The 27602-nt window shown below is 35.5% G+C and overlaps 2 protein-coding genes and 1 long non-coding RNA gene across 3 annotated transcripts in view; all 3 read right to left on the bottom strand.

The window, feature by feature from the left end:
* Positions 1-12455, bottom strand: part of LOC121423798 — a 65140-nt gene extending 52685 nt beyond the window's left edge. Inside the window, exons 1-3 of the mRNA XM_041619284.1 lie at positions 12360-12455; positions 8648-9037; positions 7035-7133 (exon numbers count right to left, since the gene is read on the bottom strand). Of these exons, the coding sequence (XP_041475218.1) occupies positions 7035-7133; positions 8648-9037; positions 12360-12441 (571 nt within the window). The 5' untranslated portion in view covers positions 12442-12455. The remainder of the gene's footprint in view (positions 1-7034; positions 7134-8647; positions 9038-12359) is intronic.
* Positions 12456-12792: 337 nt separating this feature from the next.
* Positions 12793-24531, bottom strand: LOC121423491. Its single transcript, XM_041618840.1, has 7 exons — positions 24450-24531; positions 23350-23691; positions 22898-22996; positions 21417-21758; positions 20162-20260; positions 12952-13305; positions 12793-12806 (listed from the first exon to the last, which is right to left on the bottom strand). Exons 1-7 carry the CDS (start codon positions 24529-24531, stop codon positions 12793-12795), a joined length of 1332 nt encoding a protein of 443 aa, XP_041474774.1.
* Positions 24532-25079: 548 nt separating this feature from the next.
* On the bottom strand, positions 25080-27299 carry LOC121423797. Its single transcript, XR_005971311.1, has 3 exons — positions 27218-27299; positions 26770-26868; positions 25080-25394 (listed from the first exon to the last, which is right to left on the bottom strand). It is a non-coding gene; the product is annotated as an uncharacterized LOC121423797 (long non-coding RNA).
* Positions 27300-27602: the final 303 nt, after the last annotated feature.

Raw genomic sequence — 27602 nt, 5'->3', positions numbered from 1 at the left:
GACAGAGAAGATTATTAACAAATTAACAGATAGATAGATACTCTAGTTAAAAATAGATAAATAGATAGAGAGAAATAGAGAAAGACAGACAGATGGATAGATAGATGGATAGAGAGATAGATAGAGAATTTGAGAGGTAGATAGATGTCAGATAGATCAAGAATGAGAGTAGAGCGACAAATTAACAGATAGATACTGCAGTTACATAGGTAGGTACAGAGAGAGAAATAGAGAAAGACAGACAGATGGATGGATAGATAGAGAGAGATAGAGAATTTGAGATAGATAGATGTTAGATAAAGAATGAGAGAAACATAGAAGATTATTAGATAGATAGATACTGCAGTTAAATAGAAAGATAGAGATAGAATTTGAGAGATAGATATAGACAGATAGAGAGAAAGACAGACATCAGCAAATCGGCAAGGCAAATGATCAAGGCAAACATTCGTATTGAACCTGGAAAGTATAAGCTCAGCTGCATTTGCAAGTACGGTATGTTCTGCGGATAACTTCGGTGCGGACTTTGGATCGCGCGCAGCTGATAATGTAAACAAACGTAGACGTAGACTCTTCACTAGTCGCTTTTTGGCTACTTTTCCGGAAAATGCCTTCGCCAGGGTGTAAAACGGAAACGCGCGGACAGGAGCACGATTCCCGGCCGGCGATGTAAGCCCGGATGTTGGACGGATTTGTACGCGCCACCATCTTCACTAGGAAAATCGTCGACGCGATTTACATGAAGATGTCGGTTATTCTTCACCATGGATTCTCAAAATAAAAAAAAAGTAATGATTCTCTTGGCGTGCTTGGGATGTCGAGCTTGTAGTATGAATTTGGCAAATTGGATAAGAATTCGTTAAAAAATGAATATCACGTTGAATTTCATCGATACACTTTTACACAGATGGCGGGAAACGATACATGAGAGACCCATTTGTATTAATTATCGCATTTAAAAAAATAATCATTAGAATTATATGTCTTAAAGTAGGAATGGGCTATAAATGGGTCAAAAAAACCTTTTTTGTCATTTTAATATGGCAACAGTTTTTATTTATTCCTTGTAATGTATATCAACATGAAATGGCAATATTTGTTGTCTCGGGTCCGAGAAAAAAAGTGTGCCGAGCCAAAATGGCCGCAACCCCCCCCCCCCCCCCCTCACAGTTTTGGCCACAACTTCTTTATTTGGTGGTCCTTTTCTCTGGTTTTGGTGTCTTTATATGTTTTGGGAGCAGGTAATTTGTTTTACCTAAAATTAGTACTTGAAAACCATTATAGTTAAAAGGTGATTTTACCTAAATTTACCAATTTTTAGACTCCTTTTTCAGCCAAATATTAGGTTTCACCGTCTTGTGGTTTTTGATATTGGACGATACGAGTTATACATTAGCAAGTAGTTTCATATAGCTATATTGCTCTTATTCCTCTACTCTGGATTTTACGGATATTTGCGAAATATAACTTATTAAATGAAAAAAAAAATGTTATCTATCCATAGGGGCTATGTCAATTGTACATAGTGCACTGCATACATGAACATGTATGTCCATGCATTGACCACCATGACAAGGTTTGGTTACTAGCCTAATATAAACTATAGTGTCATAGAAATGAGCTCTTGAATTAGATGCCTCATAAATTGAAGGTCCTGTATGTTTTGTATCAGAAATCGAAGACATGTTTTGCCAAATATGCTCATTCATGGGGCGAAAAGAGGAAAATATCATTAACAGTGGATTATAGTCAACCCAGCATTATGGCATTTACACTGTGGCTATTCTGTTACCATTATGGTAATTTTGCCATCCATTGGTAACTTGCATGGAATCCTTGATTCTGATTGGCCGTTGATCAGCGTTACCATGGTAATTACCTGAACCAATAAACATAGGGTGAGAATTAGATAGAGAAGATATGGCTAAAAATGTGATGGACGTACATGAAAATTTTGTTTTTGTGCAATTTATGTTTATCATCGGGTTACATCATCTGACAAGCAATGTAATTCACAAGTTACAATTTAATAAACCTCAGGCAGGAGCTCACTTCTATGACAATATAGTTTATATTAGGTCTATATACATGACTTGCAATATGGCATGGTGGCCAAAAACATTTAAATATACACTAAAACCATTGAAAAGGACCACCAAATAAAGATGTTGTGGGCAAAACTGTGATTTTTTTTTTTTTTTGGGGGGGGGGGTTGGCGGCCATTTTGGATTTTGGCCCGGCACACTTTTTTCTCGGACCCGAGACAAAAATATTGTCATTTCATGTTGAGATAGGGTAAAAGAAATAAAAAAAATATGTTGCCACAGTAAAAAAAAAAAAAATCTATATATAGACCAATTTCACGGCCGGTTTATGTATTTGGCCCTCTATCGGCGACGCCATTGCTGCGGTGGGCAAGTGCGCTGACCGCGATTGGCTCTGTGTACAAATTCAATGAAAGATTACAGATAAGCTCTGATATTGTGTCATTAACTTCATCATAAATCAATAAAATAAAGCATGGACACCTGGGTAGACGATGTAAGACAATGGCCATATCTGACCGATGAAGGTATGATGAATTTTTGCACTTTGGCTACTTTTTCCCCTTAGTTTTGTCAGTAAAAGTGAGTTGATGATGACCAATTAAGAATCGCTGTTGGTTTTCATCAGGGAGCTCACTTCTTGTTGCTAGTAAATTGTGTTAGAGTAGCGGGAGAGTGAACGACAGAGTGAGAGAGAGGATGAGAGAGGAGAGAGGGGGGGAGAGTATGTGTGAGAGGAGGGGGATAGTGAGAGGGGAATAGTGAGAAAGGGGGGGGGGGGTAGTGAGAGAGAGATAGAGGGGGGGGGGCTAGCGAGAGAGTGTGTGAGAGAGGGAGAGAGAGGGATAGTGTAATACAGAGAAGGGGATAGTGAGAGGGAGAGAGAGAGAGGGATAGTGTGAGATAGAGAGAGAGAGAGAGAGGGACTGATATTTCCATCTAAGCATGATCAAATAAATCCCCCTCCTTCCCCCCCCCCCCCACAAAAAAACCCCACCACCACCACATTTTATGCATGCCTATAAGTATCCAAAAGGAGGGGGCAAGGCAAGAGAATAAAACAGAGAGGAAGGAGAAAGGAGGAAGGGGAAGAGAGGGCCAGGGCCCTGTTTCATAAAAAGTTGTTATGATAGCAACTCCTGCTGGAATGTTAACTACCATGGTAACAGTGAGAATGCCCATTTCATAAAAAAAGTTATGATAGCAACTCTTGCTGGAATGGCAACTTTTATTATAAAAGCCAATCAGGAAGCAGAATTCTCACTTTTGCCATGGTAGTTACCATTCCAGCAGGAGTTGATGTTTTTTATCCACTGGCGACGCATTCCTTCATCACGGCCTGGAAACCTATGCAGGGAGTACGGCTTCACACACAAACAGGCTTCATGAGTCCAAGGCGAGTGAATTTCACATTCACTTTGCTTCCAATCCTGAAGCTTTCTCCAATTGTTGTGGCAATTGAACACAGCACAGCTGCGACCTGAACTTCTCCGATTAATGCTCATTGTGAATCTTACAAGAAATCTGCTCAATTGGTCCAAAATAAAAAAAAATCGAACGAATGTACCAAATACCCTATTGACTTGTGTACTACAGTGCGTATCAAAAAAAAGTTTACACTTTGAAAAAGCCATGGGAATTAACAAATATACAACATGTGGGTAATTTTTTCACATATATTTTTGTAAAGCTGGCAGAAATCTGTTTGCGCAGAAATGCTTGTTTTTACGCTGTGTCAAGGGGAAAGGGCGAAATCAAACTTACCCTGCGAAGCATTTCTCATAAATTTCCCTAGCACTTTTAGTCAATTGACATAAAACGGATACATTCAAGCATTTTGTAACAATTTTGCCGCCCAAATTTGAAATTTCAACACTTAGTAAGCACAACCTTTACCCTTTTTGTGCCAGCTGGATCTGAGGACATAACTGAATCTGAACAAAAGTTTGTATCAGACATCTCCAGCATTTTTCACCAAGTTTTTATCATTTAAAGTTGGTTTACATTTGATTTTTCATTTAATACTTGTTTCTCCACACTTTTCCCAAGCTTGGCAATGATTAACAAAATGAAAATCAATCCTAAGCCATTTCATGTAAATCACAGCTCAGTGTAAAGCAAATATCGTCACGATGGACTCGGTGTGTTGGGGAGTGGGGTGGGGCGCAATGCACTCTTAAAAGTGTTTGGGCAAGGAAACAAGTTTAAAAAGGTAAAAGATATCTTCAAATCAATTTTACTAACTAATTTCCACGTGTTCTTCATGATTAAGGTCTACTTTTATTTGCATAACTATTTCTAAGTTCTGCGCAAATCATTTTTCACCAACTTTTCAAAAGTAAGTGGTGCTTGCTCAAGCGGAAATATTTTTCGACAGTTATATCGTCATTTGCTTAAATGGATCTGTACCAATGCTAAAATGTGGAAAAATCGTCAGGATATTACAAATATATAATTTTACAGGATTTTTTCTAAGTGTAAACTTTTTTTTGATACGCACTGTATAAAAGTTGATTCGCCCACCGCAGCATGGCGACCAGTCTGCTGCCCTCTCACGTTGTGAAATTGGTCTATAGCACACTCCTACTTAAAGCTACCAGACCCATATAAAACTACCTTAACAAAGTTTAGGCATGGAAATCATCGACTTCCCGTTTTATATACATAAATAGATCAGATCGTGGTTGTACAACTTGTAATTCAAGGACAATTGGTGATGGATATCATTATTCGTTCGAATGTTCCAAAATCGTGTAGAATATAATGATTTAGTTTAGTTTAAAGCATAGACAGGCATATTCGGTTTGTTCATAATTCTATCATAGTAAATGCAACATTCATAATTATGACAGCAGGATTTTATAGTATGCGATGTCTGTTTAAATAATTTGTTTACTTTTTAAAATATTTTTTTTATAAATTTAATATGTAAGTTAGTTTATGCCAAATGTACACTAAAATTTACGGACCTTGCGATAGTATTCGGTGTAATTTTTGTAAAATGGCTACCTTTTTGTCAATTCATTCATTTTCATTTTTTATTTTTTCTTCATATATCTAACAATTGTAACTGAATTAGTGTAAAATCTGCATATAAAACTGCAAATATTCAAATTATTGTTGTGATTGTAAATGTAAGCTTATGGCTTTCTCCAATTCCCATTTCGGGTGACATGAGGAAATAAAAATCACATTGGGTGATTTTCAGTCCGGTGTTGGCCTTGGTGTTGCTGTTGAAATTTGGATTGCTTACCCTAGCTCCAAAACTTATTCAGAGTTTGTAAAACTGATCCAGATCACATCATTGACATCTGAACAACTTGTGAGTGACTTTTTGGGACCATCTTCATTTTACGTTTAGTGTTATAATCGTGTGAAAATTGACCTAACACCAACACCAAAAGGTCAACACCGTACTTGAAATCACCCATAGTCATTGTCACAAAGCACATGCAATACATTGAATTATATTTTTATAGTGACGTATCAGGTCACCTTTGCCTGACCCGTGCAGCAGTTCACAATGGACGGTATGTACATTGTGTGCACGAATGTACCTCTTATTTGCTCGCGTACAACCAGCCAAGTATGGGTTGTACAATCGGAACAATCGCACTCATAAACATTGCATATTTATATATTATTTCAAGCATTATCAGTCAAAAATGATCAGATGAAAGACTGGCCCGAATCTCATCATGTCAACATCTTTTAGAAGAGATGATCAGATGACATGATCCTGGATCTCATCATGTCGACATCTTTTAGAAGAGATGATCAGATGACAAGATCCCGGATCTCGTCATGTCGACATCTTTTAGAAGAGATGATCAGATGACAAGATCCCGGATCTCGTCATGTCGACATCTTGTAGAAGAGATGATCAGCTGACAAGACCGATCGTCTTGTCTACATCCAGTGGAAGAGATGATCAGATGACAAGATCCCGGATCTCGTCATGTCGACATCTTGTAGAAGAGATGATCAGATGACAAGATCTTTTATCTCGTTATGTCTACATCCAGTGGAAGAGATGATCAGATGTCATGATCTCGTAACTCCTCATGTCTACATCTTTTAGAAGAGATGATCAGATGACATGATCATGGATCGAAGATCTTGTCATCTGATCATCTCTTCTAAAGGATGTCGACAGACGAGATCCGGGATCTTGTCATCTGATTATCTCTTCTACAAGATGTCGACATGATGAGATCCGGGATCTCGTCATCTGATATTTTGCTTTCATGATGTCGACTTCTCAAGATAATTATCTCAACATCTGGGTGGCACTTTTAAGCTTCAATAGTAATGACTTTAGAATTTCCCTTATTTTTTTCTTCTTAATTTTACGTCGTTACCGTAACAACGCAGTGACCGACACACTCGTTTTTTTTTTCTTCTCGGTGTATAGAGCCCAAAACCATAATTATCAACCTTGACTCCGAATTTGTCTTTTTAATTTGTTTTTTTAACGAAAAGTGCGAGATCCCAAACATAAGTCCCTCGGATTTTCGAGAGCATACATTGAAAATTGTTCGTAAACCTTTGAAAATGCAAACTAGTTTCTTCTTTAACGGCTCCATGTATTCTACATGTAGCTATTTCATTTCACGAGAAAGCCGGTCTCGTGAAGGACTTTTGACAAGTGGAAAGAAAAACAAGCGAGACAAAACGGCAAATGCTGATGTTCAACACTGTTGTGGTTATGAGGAATAACATCTGTATTTAAACATTTTAAAAATATCTAAAAGGTAGAACGTGTTGCAAAGTAGGCCTATGAAAAGTAATACAAAAGTGATTTTTAAAGGAGGAGGGGGCATGAAGTGAAGGCAAATATTGATAAATATGGCTGGAAATCCCTTATGTCCAAATGGAAATGAATTCATGTCCTGGAGATTTTTTTTTATATTTTCTTTCACCTTCACAAAATTATCAACTATGTGATCTGTGAGTTAACAAATCAAATTGTACTTCTTGAATACTTACCGCAAGGTATTTCATCCGAATAATCATCGCACTGATAAAATCCGTCACAGATATCGTCTTGAGAAATCACCTGATTTGAGTTGGCACAGGAACTGAGACCTTTGTAAAAAAAAAAAAATGATGCACATGTACTGTAAGTCAATTACAAACATTTTCGTAAACAGTTGCTAGCGGCAATTATTACTAGAATACTTGCTAGTAAATCGGAGATTTTATTTCATTTATTTATTTATTATCTTACAATGCAGGGCCTGTTTAGTTTAGAAGGGAAAAATGTTTCACAAATACGTCCTGCAATTAAACAAACATCATTTAACAACAAAATACAGATTAAGGTAACATCAAACTATTAACGACAATAGGGTTGATAAATGTTACTTAAAGTTAAATTCCAACCAAAAAAATATTGATTTTAAAATATAAAGAAAATTATACAAGCAAAACGTTGAAAGTTTCATCAAAATTGGATGTAAAATAAGAAAGTGATAATAATAATAATATTCAGTTCTTTTATAGCGCATAACACATAGCAACACATGCGCTTGGATGAAACTAAGGAAAGTAATTAGAAAGTAAAGGGTGTTGGGCACTGAATTCATTAAAAGTTAAACAGATACCCTTAGGGAAGTCTTAAACTTATACAAATCATGTATATTTCTCATATAATTAAGAAGTGCATTCCATAAGACGAAAGAGGTGATGATATTTCAAAGTTTCGCTTCTTTTTCACAAAACAGCTAAAGCACAACTCAGTGACATGCAAATGAGAGAGTCGATGATGTCCCTCACTCACTATTTTTTTCAGATACACATTTGTCTTTTTTTTACAGACTTGACAATAAGGACCAACTTGACTGAACCATTGTTTAAAATGGACGTTCCACATGTCCAAGGAGGAATAGAATTTTCAAAAGACAATGAGGGGGAAATTAGAATATTTCATGTAATAAAAGAAGAAATATTGTGTGGTTGACGTCATCAGTCCCTCGTTTGCAAACAAACAAGGGTGTGCACTGCATACAATTGTTTTAAGATTAAGATTTTTAAATGTCATGAATTTCTCATTTTACATCCGATTTTAATGAAATATCCATTGTCATACTAGTTGGAATTTCCACTTTTTATTGAAATAAACTTTTTGTTGGAGTCCACTTGTCCTTGAAATATGGAAGGCTTTGCTTTTTCTTTTTTCCAAACAGGCGCTTGCAGTGAGTCTAGTGAAGAAACTGGCTTTAACATATAAAAAAATCTGTTAAAATCTGTCAATGAGCGGGGGAACGGAACTTTTTAAAATCAAACAGAAAACAATTATAAAATGAAAGTTAAAAGGAGAAGAATAACTCAATCTTGAAAATTGAAAAGATAACTATGTTTATTTTCTTCTATTTTCTTAGTCAATTTTCTTTCCACACATCGATTCCCAACGTCCATCACAGCTTATTCTGCATCTTCGATTTTCCTCACATATAAGAAGATTTGTTTTAATTTCTAACCCTTGTTTGCATACCCCCCCCCCTTCAGAATTTAAATATCCTATAAACCGTTTCGCAACATTTATTGACTTGACTGTTTATTTGTGTTATAAAAAAATCAGTTAAACCTCCGATACTTACTATTCAACCTGACAGTGCTCACTTCAATTTCGCCATGGCCGGTAAAGTACTTTGAGCCATACCTGACATATCTCCAAACATCGCTGATTGATATCCACATCTCACTGGATCCCACGTAAATATCGTCTTCGGAATAAGTGAAAGCACGAATTGTTTTCACAATTGATTGTCTGTCAGCACTACTATATCCGGTGCCTATCTGAATGATAGCATCGTCGCATTCTCTATTATCATAATAATTAAAGCAATTGAGGTAGATATCCAAAAACCTTAATCGAAATCCATTCGAGGCGTTGGTCTTAAAAAGTGATACATTGTAGATCCGTTCTTTGATATCGGAAAATGCAATTGTATAATTTTCGTTTTCCAGCAGAAAAATTGATGGATGACCTGTTGAATATGAGAAGAATTGTAATGATAATACAAATAACAATAATCATAATAATAATACCAACATTAAGAATGACATTACAAAGAAGAATAAATTATTTAAAGCTAAAAGAAAACAAGTGGAATGCCTCTGGCCGTCTCACCTGCATCACGCGGTTCAATATAGCAGCAGTGCTCACTTAAATACTACTCTAACTCGCACAAGATGTTCAGTGATACATCGTTACTCTTATGTCCACTTTTTATGAACTAGACCAATAAACTTACAGAGATGTGATGGTTATTCAAGAATAAACCCCAACATCGCCAAAGTTCATTGACCTTACATGACCTTTGACCTTAATCATGTGACCTGAAACTCGAACAGGATGTTCAGTGATACTTGATAACTCTTATGTACAAGTTTCATGAATCAGATCCATAAACTTTCAAAGTTATGATGGTAATTCAACAGATACACCCAATTCGGCCAAAGTTTATTGACCTTTGACCTTGGTCATGTGACCTGAAACGCACACAGGATGTTCAGTGATACTTGATTACTCTAATGTCCAAGTTTAATGAACTAGACCAATAAACTTTCAAAGTTATGATGGTAATTCAACAAATACTCCCGATTCGGCCAAAGTTCATTGACCCTAAATGACCTTTGACCTTAATCATGAGACCTGAAACTTGCACAAATTTTTTAGTGATGCTTGATTATTATTATGTCTAAGTTTCATGAATCAGATCCATAAACTTTCAAAGTTATGATGGGAATTCAACAGATATCCCCAATTCGGCCAAAGTTCATTGACCCTAAATGACCTTTGACCTTGGTCATGTGACGTGAAACTCATGCAGGATGTTCAGTGATACTTGATTAACCTTATGTCCAAGTTTCATGAACTAGGTCTATATATTTTCTAAGTTATGATGACATTTCAAAAACTTAACCTCAGGTTAAGATTTCGATGTTGATTCCTCCAACATGGTCTAAGTTCATTGACCCTAAATGACCTTTGACCTTGGTCATGTGACATGAAACTCTAATAGGATGTTTAGTAATACTTGATTAACCTTATGGCTAAGTTTTATTAACTAGGTCCATATACTTTCTAAGTTATGACGTCATTTCATAAACTTAACCTCAGGTTAAGATTTGATGTTGACGCCGCCGCCGTCGGAAAAGCGGCGCCTATAGTCTCACTTTGCTTCGCAGGTGAGACAAAAACTTAGCAGTTCGAACGTGCGGATAATTTTTGGCAATGTGGATTCTTGAACCGTATCCATTTCATTCTCCTGAGAAGTACAGTGTGTAGATGAAAACTCATCGTAATCAAATCAACTGGCCTGGATTGTCATGACTGATACGGATTGGTCAGCGTAACGTTGGTCATAATCTCCGCTGGCAGTGGGAGAGCACCAATATGACACGGCTAAGCATGGATTCAAATTTACTTAAACGACTGTCAACACCAGCTATGTGTTCATTTTCATCCGTGGCTGGAAGGACTGCTCCTCTTTTTATTAACTTTGAGTTGCATCTGAAGATCCGCTATTGCATTCTGAAGCATTGTTTTAATTGTTTCCTTTCTACATTTTCGTGACAGATCGTTTATCGGTCTTCTTTCCGCTCATGGAAGAGTTGGGCTCATTACTTATGATCATTTTGAGGTGGATAGGCTCGCGGGGTATGACGTGCCCTCCATGCCATAAACATTCATTCATTCACATAGCGGGGCGATTAGACCCATAGTGCAGCAACGCCGCCGGAGTTTTGGGGCCCGAAGAGGTTCCTAGTACGCTCGGAGACCCGCTGAAATCAGCCAACTCCTGATCACGAGACTTGCTCGGACTCATTGAAAACCGCAAAATACGATTCCAAATGCAAGAAATTATCACCTTGCTTTAGGTAACTACTGAATATAGATATGAATAGTCCGTTCAGTAAAGATGTGTCATATTTCGGAAGATTGTTATTTTTTCTGGAGAGTGCAACATGTGCTTGAACTTGCTATTTTGCGATGAAGCGATAATGAGCGCGCATATGTGGAAGGCGGGATCTCAATTAGTCTCCTCTCGAGACGAACGAAATGAAATAAAGATAAAAATAATGATAACACTATAACTGATAATTGGTAGTGATATTGACAATTATAGCAGAGACAGCGAAACTATCTTACTCCTACCAATGATGATCATAATATGATTGTAATACAATAATAATAATACAATAATATTGATATTGATAATGATAATAATCATCATCATTGTAATCATATAAAATAAGATTTAAGTAATAATCATGAAGCATATGCTTATAACAATTATTAAGAATGTTTTGCCCCTTCTGTACAAAATCTGTACGGAAATCATTATTAATATCGTCTTAGAGGCAAGTATTTTTGGCAATTTAAAAAAAAATCTAATACATAAAAATACATAAGACATCTGAAAGTATGGGAGTGTTGAAAAAGAAAACGCAGATAACAAAAAAAATTACGGTATAAATGAGGGCATTGGCGGCGGAAGCCAAAAATTTTAGGAGGGGACAATAACAAAAAATTTGACAAGAAAAAAAAAAAAAAAAAAAAGGGTCTCAACCCCAAAATTTTAGGGGGGACGTAGAAAATAATTTTGACAAGCAAAAAAAAAAAAAAAGTTCATCAACAACAAATTTAGGGGGGAACGTCCCCCCCTCCTCAAATTTAGGGGGGACACGTCCCCCCCGCTTCCGTCGCCTATGAATGAGGGCATAGAAGAATCCGTAAGAGACAATTCACAAAATTGTCGTAAAATCACTACCGGGAATAATTAACATACGTCGCTAATGAAATTTCTAGATTGAATATTGGTAAAACTAATGAATATATTGTTTGTATATCATATCTATTGAACTAATAATATGGGACATACTGAGCTGTACAAGTTCAACAAAAATTCTTATAAGTGGTAAAGATGAATAAAAGTATAAATAGGAGCGGAAGAAAATATCACAAATGAAAATGGCCAGGGCAAAGGTTGTGGAGGTATATGGGGGTTAATATATTGTTAAGAGGTCAAGTTAGGAAAAAGTGCAGATTGGTAAGGTGGTTAGAGAGTTATTTTGATAACCTTTCTTCCTCAGACTGTCATATTACTTCGAACATTTTATCTCTGAAATTTCCACGAATAAATTTTTACAGGTTTTTTTTATATTTCAACCTTACATAACGGAACTAGCATTTAGAATGGTCACACAAGAATGGCCCAACAAATTGACCCGTATAATGAATCGATTGTTTGTAGACAGTAAGGTATCTCTTAAAAACTAAAAAAAAATAAAAGGAAATCTTACTGCACGCTTTTTCATCGGCAAAGTCTGGGCACGTGAGGACTTCATCGCATCGGTCATTGTTTGAGAAAAACAGGCCAGTCATTCCGCATTCCTGTAAATCTGTTGTGAATGTAATTAGGGGCAAATTGGACATCACATCTGGGATAAATTTATGAATATCTATATTTGAGACGTATTACTATTTGAAACATTTGCTGAAAATTATTTTGAGATTCGTACTGTAATTTTTTTGGGAAATCGAAGCCAGTCACTCCGCATTCCTGTAAGTATCTTGTGAATATAATTAGACGAAAACGGACATCACTTTACTGGACATCACTTAAAATCAATTTACGAATATGAATACAAGTATTAGTGCTGAATTATTATTGAAAATATGAACTTAATTCATGTAACCAAAAATTCATCCATGACAATAACGATCTTCAGTGGCTTAGAGAACTTGAACTAGGAATAGAATGAAGATCATATTCTTAAACAGCAGACCACAATTATTTTAGAATAAGATTTATTAGAAAATAGCAAAGCATCAAAGCTAATCATGATTTTACAACTATTCTAATAGTAAATACTAATAAACATAAATACTTACTAGACCTGTCAATGGCAGTGACCTTAATGTTGATCTCGCTGTTGCCGTAATTATAGTCATAGTAGGTGTAGTCCTTATGACCGACAACAGCAATCCAAATAACATTTGGCCGTACGTATATATCATGATGGTAAGAAGAATGTCCATAGAATGTTCTAATGGCTGATTTGACGTCATTTCCGGTTCCTATTAGAATTGTTTCATCATAGCGTTGATAATGATCCTCCTGGAACTCGAGTCGAAATAGAGCGGTAGCGTTTGTGCGTAGAACTGATATTCCAAAATGCCCGCTGTCCACGAAATAAGGGGTGATGAAAGTAAATTGGCCAGCGGCTAAAAACCTTTCTGAGTGATCTATAGTTAAAAAATAGATAATCTTACATCAATGATCCGTTATATATCTTCAGATGTGAACGAGGCTCGCACTCATGGGACACTCGGATCATACTGCAAATTGAAAACTCTTTACGGACCAATCAAGTCAAATGTGGAGCCTATTTGATCAAGCTCGGCAAGATAACTATAGTATGGGTCAATCTGCCTTTTAAGTTATCGACACTTTACAGTCGTGAAACAATTGACCTACATGTAACACCAACACCCATAGGTCAACACTGAACTTGAAATCACCCATTGATTTGATATACGATGGAGTAATTCTGTTCCGGGGGGGGGGGCACTTGTACATTGACGAGTGGATACCATGCGCGACCCAAAAAACACGTAAAAAGGATGTCCTTTTCACGATAGGGCACGTTACGTACGTAACGTGATAAGGATGTCAAAAACACAAAAATAATGAAAAAGGGTATCTATTTCGCTAAGAAAATTACGTGTTTAGGGTCGACTTTGCGGGGATGATAAAACAAAATTTAAATATTTTATAAAGGATGTCCTTTTTGCCCCAACACTTCGTGTTTAGAGTCCGATTAGCGCGAGGTGTAGAAGGTGGGGTCGTACTAAACCAAAGAAGGTAAAGCCGACGACCGAAGGACCCGTAACAATAAAACATTCCTGTACTTGTTTAGGGGTTCATTTCAGGGAATATTTGCCAAGAGTATCGTTTGTTTCCAATACTTGTTAAGGGTAGGGTTACACACGCCAATATTTGTTAAGGGGTGCATTTTAAGAATATGGAAATTACTTGTTTAGGGTGCTTTTCGAGACCCCATGGTCGCGCATGGTATCCACTCGTGAATAAAAGTGCCCCCTGGGTCTTGTTCCTTTCCTTAAGTACATGCCTTGAAATTATGTTAGCAGTACGTTTAGATAAAAATGAAAACGTTATATATACCAAAATCTCAACGAACCTATGTAAAAGTAATTTTGGGAAATCTTCCACCCCTTGCGTTCACTGTCATATACAGTGCGTATCCAAAAAAAGGTTTCCACTTAGAAAAAAATCCTGTAAAATCCTACATTTGAAATATCCTGAAGATTTTTCCACATTTTAACATTGGCACAGATCCATTTAAGCGAATGACGATATAACTGTCGAAAAATATCTCCGCTTGAGTGAGCACCACTCACTTTTGAAAAGTTAATGAAAAATGATTTGGGCAGAACTTTGAAATAGTTATGCGAATAAAAGTAGACCTTAATCATGAAGAACACGTGGAATTTAGCTAGTAAACATGATTTAAAGATATCTTCTACCCTTTTAAACTTGTTTCCTTGCCCAAAACACTTCGAAGAGTGCATTGCACCCCACCCACCCACCCTCACACCAAGGCCATCGTGACGATATTTGCTTTACACTGAGCTGTGATTTACATGAAATGGCTTAGGCTTAATTTTTATTTTGTTAATTATTGTCAAGCTTGGGAAAGGTGTGGAGAAACAAGTATTAAATGAAAAACGAAATGTAAACCCACTTTAAATGATAAAAACTTAGTGAAAAATTGCTGGAGATGTCTGATATAAGCTTTTGTTCAGATTCAGTTTTGTCCTCAGATCCGGCTGGCATAAAACGGTAAAGGTTGTGCTTACTAAGTGATGAAATTTAGATTTGGGTGGCAAAATTGTTACAAATGCTTAAATGTATCCTTTATATTATTTTAAAAGACTAAAAGTGCAAGGGAAACGCATGAGAAATGTTTCGCAGGGTAACTTTAATTTCACCCTTTCCCCCTTGATACAGCGTTTAAACGAGCATTTCTGCGCAAACACATTTCTGCGAGCTTTACAAAAATGGCAGTGCTCAACCCAGTGTAACATTCGGTCAAAACTTTTAATTTCATTGGATAGATGAGACCCAAACCCAATAATGTATGTGGAAAAAATTACCCACATGATGCAAATTATATAATTCCCAGGGCTTTTTCAAAGTGTAAACTTTTTTTGATACTCACTGTATATTGTCATATAATTCATACAAATCAAATAGGATACGTGTTAATAAAAGGCTGACTGGCGACAAATAACGTAACGTTTGCTCACCACATTTTATATAGATAAGAAGTGGGGCTATAATATAAATTGAGTTTACCATACCATTTGGTTGTCTCAACTTAGATTTACTGTTTTTATGCTTAGAGAAACAAAATTTCGGTTCGTTTTATTTTCGACGTTGGGTAAAAGTTTTCTGTACAAATATAAAAAGCAGTGTTGCAATTAATGGGTGGAATTTTTGAATCATTTCATGCCAAACGGGGTATTAGACATGGGTGCCCTCTTCCCGTCCTTCTTTATTAGTCAAACTAATAAACAACAAAATCAGAAAAAAGAAGTAAAGTCATTTAAAACAGAGAAACTCAATATGAAAATCAAATTACTACAATACGTAGACGATACTATTTCTTGTCCTTGATCCTTTTTTCTCTTGTTGAAGAATTAATTATTTTTGGCTAAGTGGTCGACCCAAAGTTAAATAAAATGAATAATATGATTTAGATTGGCGAGTCATCCTCCAAGTGGGATAATTCTAAACATAATTTGTCATCGGTTGGCAAACCCGTGAATTATTTGGGTCATTATATTGGTATGCAAAACGAATCTCACCTAAAAAAATGATTGGGTAAATAAATAATCAAAATTACAATATTCTTCGATAGTGGAAAAGAGGAAATTTGACTAATATGGAAAAGCTACTCTACTTAAGTCATTAGCACTGAGTCAAGTTATTTATTTGATTATTGAAGTCCATATCTGATAATTTTTAATGAATTGAGAAAAACTTTTTCAATTTCATTTGGGGAATTATTAAGAAAAAAGTGGTGTTATCAAATCGTTATGTATGTGGAGTCACCAATATTACTGCCATTTTTTAAAGATTAAAATGGTCACGTATTTCTTTTTTTTATTCCGTCAATGACACTATCTCCCCTTTTAGAGAAATAGGACATTTTTGGTTAAACCAATTAGCTAGTTAAATCTTTTCTTTAATTGTGATAATGATAACGAAATGAAAAAGACGATGAAAACAAAAATGATACCAAAATAATATGGTGAATTCCATATACATGGATGTTAATAAGGTCACATATCGAACGACATGATATAAATAATGATAATAAAGCAGGAAAATTTTCATCGTTTGATTAAAAAAAAAATTGATAGAAGTGTGCTATTGGATCAAAATTGGCATTTTGTTCTTAAGTGATATTTTTGACAATGGATCATTCAGGATTGGAAAAAAATTATATCAAATTTTTCACTAGAAAAAAATAAAGTGATTTTTTATAGTAAATTACAATAAGTACCAAATGCATGGCTACAGAATGTTATAAATATTTATAGCAGAAGTCTTACGTTATTTACCGTTGTTATTAACAAAGAACGTATATGATTTAAGCAGTAAGCAATGTTACAGACTGATTTTGTTATGCAATAGATTACCATATGTAAATTTTGAGTTTTATTGTTTGGTCACATGTTTTCGGACATTTGATTAAAGAGATTGACGATAATAGACTTCGTTAATTCAGTTTACTTTATAATTTACTACCCACTCGGAAAAACCTTTACAAGTGGAAAAGAATCAAGAGTAATTTATGATCAAATTGCAATTTTGAAAAAGACCTATTTTATTACTGCGAGTTGAACGTAGCACTTCTAATTTTCGTTGGATATATTTTTTAAGTCTTCCATACTGAAATAGAAATCAATATGTGTTACTTATTAATGCACAATGCCTAATTAGCTTGTTGTACGCGAGCAACTGGTGGGGGGGGGCTGAATAATAATGATGGAGTGAAATGCCTTTAGAAAATATACTTTTATACTAAGACAAGTGGAGCGCCCTTGGCATTCTCACCTGCATTATGCGATTCATTACAGATGTGCTGACTTTGAAAACTACCATAAAATAATTATTCACAAAAAACATTCATAATGAAGCAATACTACGTTCTTTTACCCTAACATGACATGACCTTGATGATCATGTGACCTAGGACTTTTCAGTGATACTTGATTACCCCATTGTCTACAATTCATAAACTATATCTATAAACTTTGAAGGTTATGGCAGCAATTTAATAATTACCTCCAACATGGTGGCCTTTAACTCGCACAGGATATTCAGTGATACTTGATTACTCTCATGTCCAAGTTTTATGAACTAGACCAATACAATATCGGAGTTATGGTAATACAACAAATACCCCCACAAGTACATTGATCTTAAATGACCTTTGACCTTGGTCATGTGACCTGAAACTCGCCCATGATGTTCAATGGTACTTGATTACTCTTATGTATAAGTTTCTTTAATCAGATCAATAAACTTTCAACAAATACCCCCAACTTGGTCAAAGTTCATTGAACCTAAATGACTTTTGATCTTGGTCATGTCACTTAAAACTCAGACAACAATATTTGATCACCCTTATGGCTAGGTTCATGAACTAGGTCTATATACTTTTTAAGATATGATGATTTTTCAAAAACTTAACGCTTTAGGTTAAAATTTCGACATTAACACCCCCAACCCGGTCTAGGTTTATTGACCCTAAATGACATTTGATCTTAGCCATGTGACCTGAAATTCGTGCAGGATTTTTGATAATACTTGATTAAGTTTATGTCCAAGATTCATGAACTAGATCCATATACTATCCAAGTTATGCTGTCATTTCAAAAAACTTAACCTTCGGTTCAGATTTGATGTTGACGCCGTCGTAATAGCGGTTCCTAATGCAGGTGAGACAAACACTACACTCAGCCCCGATCCTCTATGTGAACCTAATATTATATAAGAACTAATATTCATTAATATTCATACACACATACCATCCCACGCACACAAACACACTTTTTCCTTTGAATTAAGTGTTACGTCATGCATGGATGAAGTCATATTTGGGAAGCCCCATCCGCTTTCTACGTTGTGACCGAATTTGGGGAAAAACGAAAAAAATCTCCATTTTTGACGAAATTTACAAGGGGTACCATCACGATTTTGGTGAAACAATTGAAGGTTCTCCGTTTAGAGCCAGGAACCAGGGTTCGATTCCAAGCGGATGCACTTTCTCAACCTTTGATTAAGAATGGATGACAGCTCTGAGAGACCTTGAATAAAGCTCCGCATCTATTATTCTCTCGTTTTCATTTCTTTCATTGTTTATTATTTACAAGAGAATGGCCTCAAGTTGTTTGAATTCATCTAATTTCTTTCAACATACACATACACACACACTCACACGCACACGTATATATGGATGCTGCCACTAATCTCTACCATCAAGATGTACGGTGGTTCGTGATCAACGACTCTCGCCTGATTTCCGATTAATAAAACGTGCAATACGATCTTTGATGCAGAAATAAAGAAATAAGAGCAAGTTGAACAAACATTTTAAAGGTTAAATTCACCACAGAAAATGCTGCACACTGATCAACATGTATTAAAAAATGTGGATTAAAAATCACTCATTGTTTATCAATTAAATGTCGATCATTATTTTTTAGTCTTGCGTGGGGTAAAGGTTTGCTGAATAATAATAATATTAACTAGCATTTAGTACGCTCTCCATAGTTAACTATATCACAGCGTTTACAAACGAGTTTAAAACAAGAGTACATAATAATTACAATAAAAATACATTCAAAAGAAATTAATCGGAAAAGAGGTATGTTTTTAGAAGTTTCTTGAATTGATCTGAAGAGTTTGATGATTTAATGAAAGTGGGTATGTTGTTCCATTCTTTAGAAGCAGTAACACTAAATGTGCGAATATCACCTGATTTTGTACGAGTTTTGGGTATGGCAAGCAAATATGGGTCTTTAGATGAACGGAGATTAGGGCGAGTTGGTCTATGGGAAGAAAGGCTATCTTTGATATATTTTGGCATCTGGTTATTAAAGGCTTTGAAGACAAAAAGAAGTAATTTAAAGACAATTCTCTTCTTTACTGGGAGCCAATGAAGAGATTTAAGTGAAGGGCCAGATGAATAATATCCTTATTTTTAATCTTGCTGATTACTTTGCGACAAACATAGATTAAATATAGTATTTCGGCTTTCCCAATCAGATCAATCGAGATAACTGATAATTTGTAGGTAAAAGTTTAATCAGTTTAATCACAGCTGATCAAATGTGCATGTACTGCCGCCATTTTTTTTAATTTATTTTTTTTTTTTGGGTGGGAGGTGTTTGCGCTTGTTCAAAGTGGATTAAGATGTGAGCGCATGCGCATATTGAATTTCATGCAATTTGGGCATTCTGCTCGAACTCGCTCAAAATATTTGTGACAAAAATGGAAGGAGTCCTCAAGTATCTACGTGATTGGGAGCTACAAGGACTATTAATGTTTGAAGGTAAGAAACTCTATTCATATATGTGAAGAAAAGGAAGTGTCTTCGGAATGGTGCATTAATAAAGTGCACATCAGCCATCCACAAAGTTTAACTTCATCTAAACTCTTAAAACAGATCAGTCAAATTGACTAGATCAGGAGTCAACTGGGAGCAACTGATATGACGATCCCTGATATTCACATTTCTGACATATATTCTAGTAAAAAATAACTCTGTTCTTGTAAAATATGACTAGAAAATAGTCAAATATAACGTAGAATAAGAGTTGCACCCAGCTGACCGTATTAACTAGTCATTTTTGACTGATTTGTTTTTAGATTGTACCATAAGATTCAAAATATTACAGGAGGAAGGGAAGTGGTGGTTTCTTTTACAGCATTGTCCATAAATGGCAGTGCCAAGGTCTTATCATTTGCGGTACAGAACTGAATAATTACTCTTGACATACTTACTGCATGCTAATTCATCCTCGAAATTATCGCAGTGATAAAATCCATCGCAAAGGGTGGATGATGGAAAAAGTTTGTCAGAAATCGAACATCTATAGAGAGCTATGAAAATATGACATAAGCAATAAATAAGCATTCATACATTTGTATAAAGTTTTATTCAGCCTGATCTACTAGGAGCCTCTGCTTATGCTTTTATTGTTACAATAAATTTCAAATCTTTAAGAATGTATAAAGCATCGTTCACGGTTTTAGCAATTAATACTAAAATCAAACAACGCTGTTAACCATATTTGAATTAATAAAATAGGTGGTAGGGGAAGGCGGGGGTAAGTTGTGACACTTTTTGCATTTTGTATTCTAGAATTTATATGACTAGTACTATTGTAGAAATGAGTACCTTGCCTTTAAATGTGATTCTTGGGAAATGTTTTTCACCTACATATAACTTTCTACCCCCACACTGAAAGTCATCGTGACCTTTGAAAAAAACGATGTCAAATGGCTCAACTTGCCCCATATATGGGGTAAGTTGTGCCACCGTCTGGGGTAAGTTGAACCACAAAAACTACGTACAAAATGTATGGGGGAGAACCAGCATGTCATTTTTTTTGTTTAAAGTCTTTTCACTTGCTAATTCTCTATAAATACTAACATCCTTTAAAAGTAAAAGAGCAGTCATGTAAATTTGCTCCTTTCAGCCTGCATTTCAATCGATTTTTATGGTTTGTTTTTTAAGATACATTACCATAAGAATTACCATGGCTCAACTTGCCCCATGCTGTTTGGCTCAACTTACCCCAGTCCAAACTTAGTGCGATAATTTTGTATCCACACATTTATTATGCATCCATCATATAAAAGACTATGACAAGAATGAAGATCCACACCTGGACTAACATTGTTGTTATCATGTCTTTATTATATTTAAATACGTGTGTGTGTGTGTGAAGCACTTATCTATTTCACACTCTTTTTTTTACTTTTTTTGGCTGAAATTCATACTTTCCGCTCTAAAAAACTACTTTTTGTTTCAAAGTGGAAAACAATGTGATGGGGTTATAAGGGGTTATGCTATGGGTCATCAATACATGACAACACCACGATATCTGACTCATTCATTATTGGCCTGGGGCTGGTGGCTCAACTTGCCCCTATGCTCAACTTACCCCGCCTTCCCCTACATATACAAGCCGTTCATGATATAAGTAAATCAGTGAAAATCAACATAAAATGTTATAGTTTTAAAATCGCTCACTTGAAAGATCAGTAGATATTATCTCAGCATTCAGTTCAAGCAGGGGGTATTCCATGCCTCCTATGATAGCAATCCACATATCACTGGTCTCTACGTAAACATCACTGGGACAGCAATGTCTATATCCATTGATGGTTGTGATGACAGACTGTAGATCAGACGGATCAGTACCATTCCCTATCTGGATTTGTTCGTCATAATAGAGATATAGATCTCTGAATATAATTTGAAATCCATTCGTAACATTTGTTTGAAACAAGTGGGCATTGTATAATCTTTTGCGTGTGATGTTGTTGACGTAGATAAAATATTCGCCTGTCTGAAGATAGCTTGTGGGATATTCTGTGGAAAAAAATATTAAAAATAGTGTACCAAATAAAAAAATACAGTTTTTTTCGAGAGATGTTTGCGCTGGTGAACGTTTTATCAAATTGGATTAAGATGTGAGCGCATGCGCATATTGAATTTCAAAATAGTGTACCAAATAAAAAAAATACAATACACAACACTATTCCTCTGGCGTAGATGGTTCTGTTTGTGATCACAATTAAAATAAAATCATCTTTTAAATCATATTGTTTAGTTACGTCTTGTACGTTACTGAAGAGTTATCCATAAAGAAAATCTATACCTTTTTTATTTTGCATTTGGTATTACTGAGATTGTTTTGCTTTATGCTTGTTTAGTTACCCAAATCAAATTTCGAAGAGGTTATTGAGAAGAAAAGTTGTGCGAGACATAAAAAATAAGAAAATAAACTTCTTGACGTGATCTCTATTTGTTTCAGAATAGTTTTTTTAAGAGTATGAGGTGCACCACGTTGTACTTTTGTTCTTGGGGTGAAAGGGTACATAAAGAATATGCTTATGGGTGCAGTTCATTTGCACAAGGGTCGTGAATAAAGTGTATCACAGAATAAACGAAACCGAGAAATCTAACAATAATAACAAATAACAATAATAATAACAATCATATTAATAATGGTGATCATACTAATAACAATTACGGTATTGACGTATATGGAATGGCAAGGACCCAGCGTTGGCTTTATAACTTTATATGACGTACTAGTAAATTGTTGGTGATCGTATCATTCAGGTTTTTGCCACGCGAGCCGATTCTGCACTGCGAGCTGTGACATCGTGTAAACGCAGTGCAGGATAAATAAAAAATGTCGGTGTGGGGGGAATGTGTGAATGTGTTTTGTTAGTGGGGTGTATGCGTTTACTATCACACTCTTAAAAAAAAGTTTTACCCAATATTGGGTAAAATGGGAACGTGCGTGTTGGTTAGGTAAAAATATATACCCAATATTTTGTAAATTTTACGCAATTTTGCGTTGAAATTAGCAAATATGGGGCAAAAACTACCCTGGGCAATCATGTATGTTCTTTTTCTACCAAATTATTGGGTAAAATTTACTCAGTGTTTTTAGAGTGCAGATCAATCATAATGTAAAGACACATTATTGTATTTCTTACTGCATGATGATTCGTCTTCATAATTATCGCAGTCGTAATATCCGTCACAAGTCAACGTCACTGACACGTTCATGGAAGACGATCTACAAGGAAAGAAATCTGAAATTAAAGAAAAATAAATCTTAAACTGATGCTAACCACAATGTACATGTATGTATTACTCAATGAGTTTGCAAACCATAATAATAATAATAATAATGATTACAAATTATTACCAATGTGTTAGTTTATACATTATCGTAATACCATGCCACATTATAATATTTCTCATTCTTGCAGTATGGTAACATTTTGATTTTGTTTGAGTCTGGTCTGACATTCATGGCGTAAAAATGTAATGAAATTCTTATTACATATCGGCTCTAATGCAAATGTCATGATTAAAAATCGTAATAAAAAACTGAAACAACAAAACATTTAATATTAGAATTAAATGAAGTTCAAATACTCACTAAGAGAATCAATGGCAGTAACGCTTATTTTCAGATTAATATAACTGTTCTGTTTCGATCCTAAAACAACAACCCACATTTTGTGGGTATCTATGTATACATCTTCCGCGTAGTATGCATATCTATGGACAGTAGTAACAATAGACTCGGGATCAGATGGATCGTTCCCTGTCCCTATTCGGATTTCATCATCATAAGACTTAAGATACAAACGATGAAACACAATTCGAAACCCATTTGTAGTATTTGCTTTCAACAGGGTTGTATTGTAGAATCCTCTTGTGCTAGATTCTGTGCTTATAGTAAGTGATTGGCCTTCCTCGAGGTATGTAACTGAGTTATCTAAATCGCAGGAGTAGATTCAGAAAAGAAGAGAATAAAAAAGGTTAGTCCTCTATGGTGATGGCTCCTATCCGAGTGAACTAAAATACAAATATTCATCTCGAGAGAACGTTGAATGAATTTTGATTGGTTTATCTTCCCGGATATCTAGTGACTCTTTATTGCATAGGTGATTGAATCCCAAAGAACCATCTTTTCTCGATCTCAAGAAAAGTTATGTAAATTCGGACATCTTTTCTCGATTTCAGGAAAAGTTATGTAAATTCGACTTAAAGCTTTCATTGTTTATATTTCGAACAAGTGATAAAAATGAAATTTACCATTATTTGATTACTTTTACCTTATGTCAATTATATAAGTTCATGACTCTGTCTCTTGCTCTAAAAAAAAATATTAACAACAATAATGACAATTATTGCCCATATACCAGTCGGTCTAATTGGAATTATAGTCCAGTCAATCTAGCCAGAATAGGGGAGGGGGTAACCCACCACTAATTGCAACATGGGATATTCCACTGAAATGCTTTCCAGGAAGGCTCATTAAACAACATAGTAAAAGTCCTCAAAAATCCGGGCAGTGGAAATTTATGAAATTTGCATATTATGTGTGATGAAAGTACATCTAAAGTTATAAATTAGCGCACCAAAATTAGCGCAGAAGTGATTTAGCACGTTTTTGTATATATACTTTCACTATTGCACTACCTGATTAACATATTTGTATCTAGCACTCCCTTAGTCAATGTGTACACTTACATAGCAACATGACAGTGCATTTGACTTTTGGACATTGGGTTGTGTGAGGGACCAGGATTTTGCCCTTCAAAGTCAGAAACATCCTGGCTCAGAAGACATTCAATTTACTTGAGAAAGCAAGCAAAGAGGTTAGTTGACATCAACTTGCCCCAGTCCAAACTTTGTGCGATAATTGTGTATCCACACATTTATTATGCATCCATCATATAAAAGACTATGACAAGAATGAAGATCCATACCTGGACTAACAATGTTGTTATCATGTCTTTACTATATTTAAAGACGTGTGTGTGTGTGAAGCACTTATCTATTACACACTCTTTTTTTACTTTTTTTGGCTGAAATTCATACTTTCCGCTCTAAAAAACTACTTTTTGTTTCAAAGTGGAAAACAATGTGGTGGGGTTATAAGGGGTTATGCTATGGGTCATCAATACATGACACCACCACGATGTCTGACTCATTTATTATTGGCCTGGGGCTGGTGGCTCAACTTGCCCTATGCTCAACTTACCCCGCCTTCCCCTACATATACAAGCCGTTCATGATATAAGTAAATCAGTGAAAATCAACATAAAATGTTATAGTTTTCAAATCGCTCACTTGAAAGATCAATAGATATTATCTCAGCATTCAGTTCAAGCAGGTGGTATTCCATGCCTCCTATGATAGCAATCCACATATCACCGGTCTCTACGTAAACATCACTGGGACAGCAATGTCTATATCCATTGATGGTTGTGATGACAGACTGTAGATCAGACGGATCAGTACCATTCCCTATCTGGATGTGTTCGTCATGATAGAGATATAGATCTCTGAATATAATTTGAAATCCATTCGTAACATTTGTTTGAAACAAGTGGGCATTGTATAATCTTTTGCGTGTGATGTTGTTGACGTAGATAAAATATTCGCCTGTCTGAAGATAGCTTGTGGGATATTCTGTGGAAAGAAATATGAAAAAATAGTGTACCAAATAAACAAAAATACAATTTTTTCGGGAGATGTTTGCACTGGTGAACGTTTTATCAAAGTGGACTAAGATGTGAGCGCATGCGCATATTGAATTACAAAATAGTGTACCAAATAAAAAAATACAATACACAACACTATTCCTCTGGCGGAGATGGTTCTGTTTGTGATCACAATTAAAATAAAATCATCTTTTAAATCATATTGTTTAGTGACGTCTTGTACGTTACTGAAGACTTATCCACAAAGAAAATCTAAACCTTTTTCATTTTGCATTTGGTATTACTGAGATTGTTTTGCGTTATGCTTGTTTAGTTACCCAAATCAAATTTCGAAGAGGTAATTGAGAAGAAAAGTTGTGCGAGACATAAAAGATAAGAAAATAAACTTCTTGACGTGATCTCTATTTGTTTCAGAATAGTTTTTATTAAAGAGTATGAGGTGCACCACGTTGTACTTTTGTTCTTGGGGTGGAGGGTACATAAAGAATATGCTTAAGGGTGCAGTTCATTTGCACAAGGGTCGTGAATAAAGTGTATCACAGAATAAACGAAACCGAGAAATCTAACAATAATAACAAATAACAATAATAATAACAATCATATTAATAATGATGATCATACTAATAACAATTACGGTATTGACGTATATGGAATGGCAAGGACCCAGCGTTGACTTTATAACTTTATATGACGTACTAGTAAATTGTTGGTGATCGTATCATTCAGGTTTTTGCCACGCGAGCCGATTCTGCACCGCGAGCTGTGACAGCGTGTAAACGCATTGCAGGATAAATCAAGCATGTCGGTGTGGGGGGAAGGTGCATTGGCGGCGGAAGCCAAAAGTCTTAGGAGGGGACAACCAAAAATTTTTTGACAAGCAAAAAAAAAAAGTAGGAGGGGGGACGTTGGAAAATAAATTGACAAGCCAAAAAAAAAAAAAAAAAAAAAAAAAAAAAAAAGGTCATCAACAACGAATTTAGGGGGGGGGGGGACCGTCCCCCCTCCTCAAATTTAGGGGGGGACACGTCCCCCGCTTCCGCCGCCTATGGGAAGGTGTGAATGTGTATTGTAAGTGGGGTGTATGCGTTTACTATCACACTCTTAAAAAAAGTTTTACCCAATATTGGGTAAAATGGGAACATGCGTGTTGGTTGGGTCAAAAGATATGCCCAATATTTTGTAAATTTTACGCAATGATGATTTGAAATTGGCAAATATTGGGCAAAAACACCCTGGGCAATCGTGCATGTTCTTTTTCCACCCAATTACTGGGTGAAATTTTACTCAGTGTTTTTAGAGTGCAGATCAATCATAATGTAAAGATACATTATTGTATTTCTTACTGCATGATGATTCGTCTTCATAATTATCGCAGTCGTAATATCCATCACAAGTCAACGTCACTGACACGTTCATGGAAGACGATGTACAAGGAAAGAAATCTGGAATTAAAGAAAGTAAATATTGAACTGATGCTAACCACAATGTACATGTATTTATTGCTCAATGAGTTTACAAACCATGATAATAATAATAATGATTACAAATGATTACCAATGTGTAAGTTTATACATTATCGTAATACCATGCAACATGATAATATTTCTCATTCTTGCATATGGTAACATTTTAATTTTGTTTGAGTCTGGTCTGACATTCATGGCGTAAAAATGTAAAGAAATTCATTGTACATGTCGGCTCTAATGCAAATGTTATGCTTAAACATTGTAAAAAAAAAACTGAAACAACAAAACATTTAATACCAGAATTAAACGAAGTTCAAATACTCACTAAGAGAATCAATGGCAGTAACGCTTATTTTCAGAATAATATAACTGTTCTGTTTCGATCCTAAAACAACAACCCACATTTTGTGGGTATATATGTATACATCTTCCGCGTAGTATTCATATCCATGGACAGTAGTAACAATGGACTCGAGATCAGATGGATCGTTCCCTGTCCCTATTCGGATTTCATCATCATAAGAATTAAGATACAAACGATGAAACACAATTCGAAACCCATTTGTAGTATTTGCTTTCAACAGAGTTGTATTGTACAATTCTCTTGTGAAAGATGGGGTGCTGATAGAATGTGATTGGCCTTCGTCGAGATGTGTAACTGAGTTATCTAAATCGTAGGAGTAGATTCAGAAAAGAAGAGAATAAAAAAA

Source organism: Lytechinus variegatus, chromosome 11 (genome assembly GCF_018143015.1).
Source record: "Lytechinus variegatus isolate NC3 chromosome 11, Lvar_3.0, whole genome shotgun sequence".
Taxonomy (NCBI): Eukaryota; Metazoa; Echinodermata; class Echinoidea; order Temnopleuroida; family Toxopneustidae; genus Lytechinus; species Lytechinus variegatus.
The sequence above is the reverse complement of the archived record's forward strand: the minus strand, read 5'-3'. Positions and strand labels throughout refer to the sequence as shown.

Coding starts and splice junctions, on each gene's coding strand:
- LOC121423491 (XM_041618840.1), bottom strand. CDS start 24,531: ATGTTTCTGACTTTGAAGGGCAAAATCCTGGTCCCTCACACAACCCAA. Junction 22,997..23,349: donor TACTGCCATTGATTCTCTTA/GTGAGTATTTGA, acceptor CTTTAATTTCAG/ATTTCTTTCCTTGTAGATCG. Junction 21,759..22,897: donor TGAAGACGAATCATCATGCA/GTAAGAAATACA, acceptor TTTTTTCCACAG/AATATCCCACAAGCTATCTT.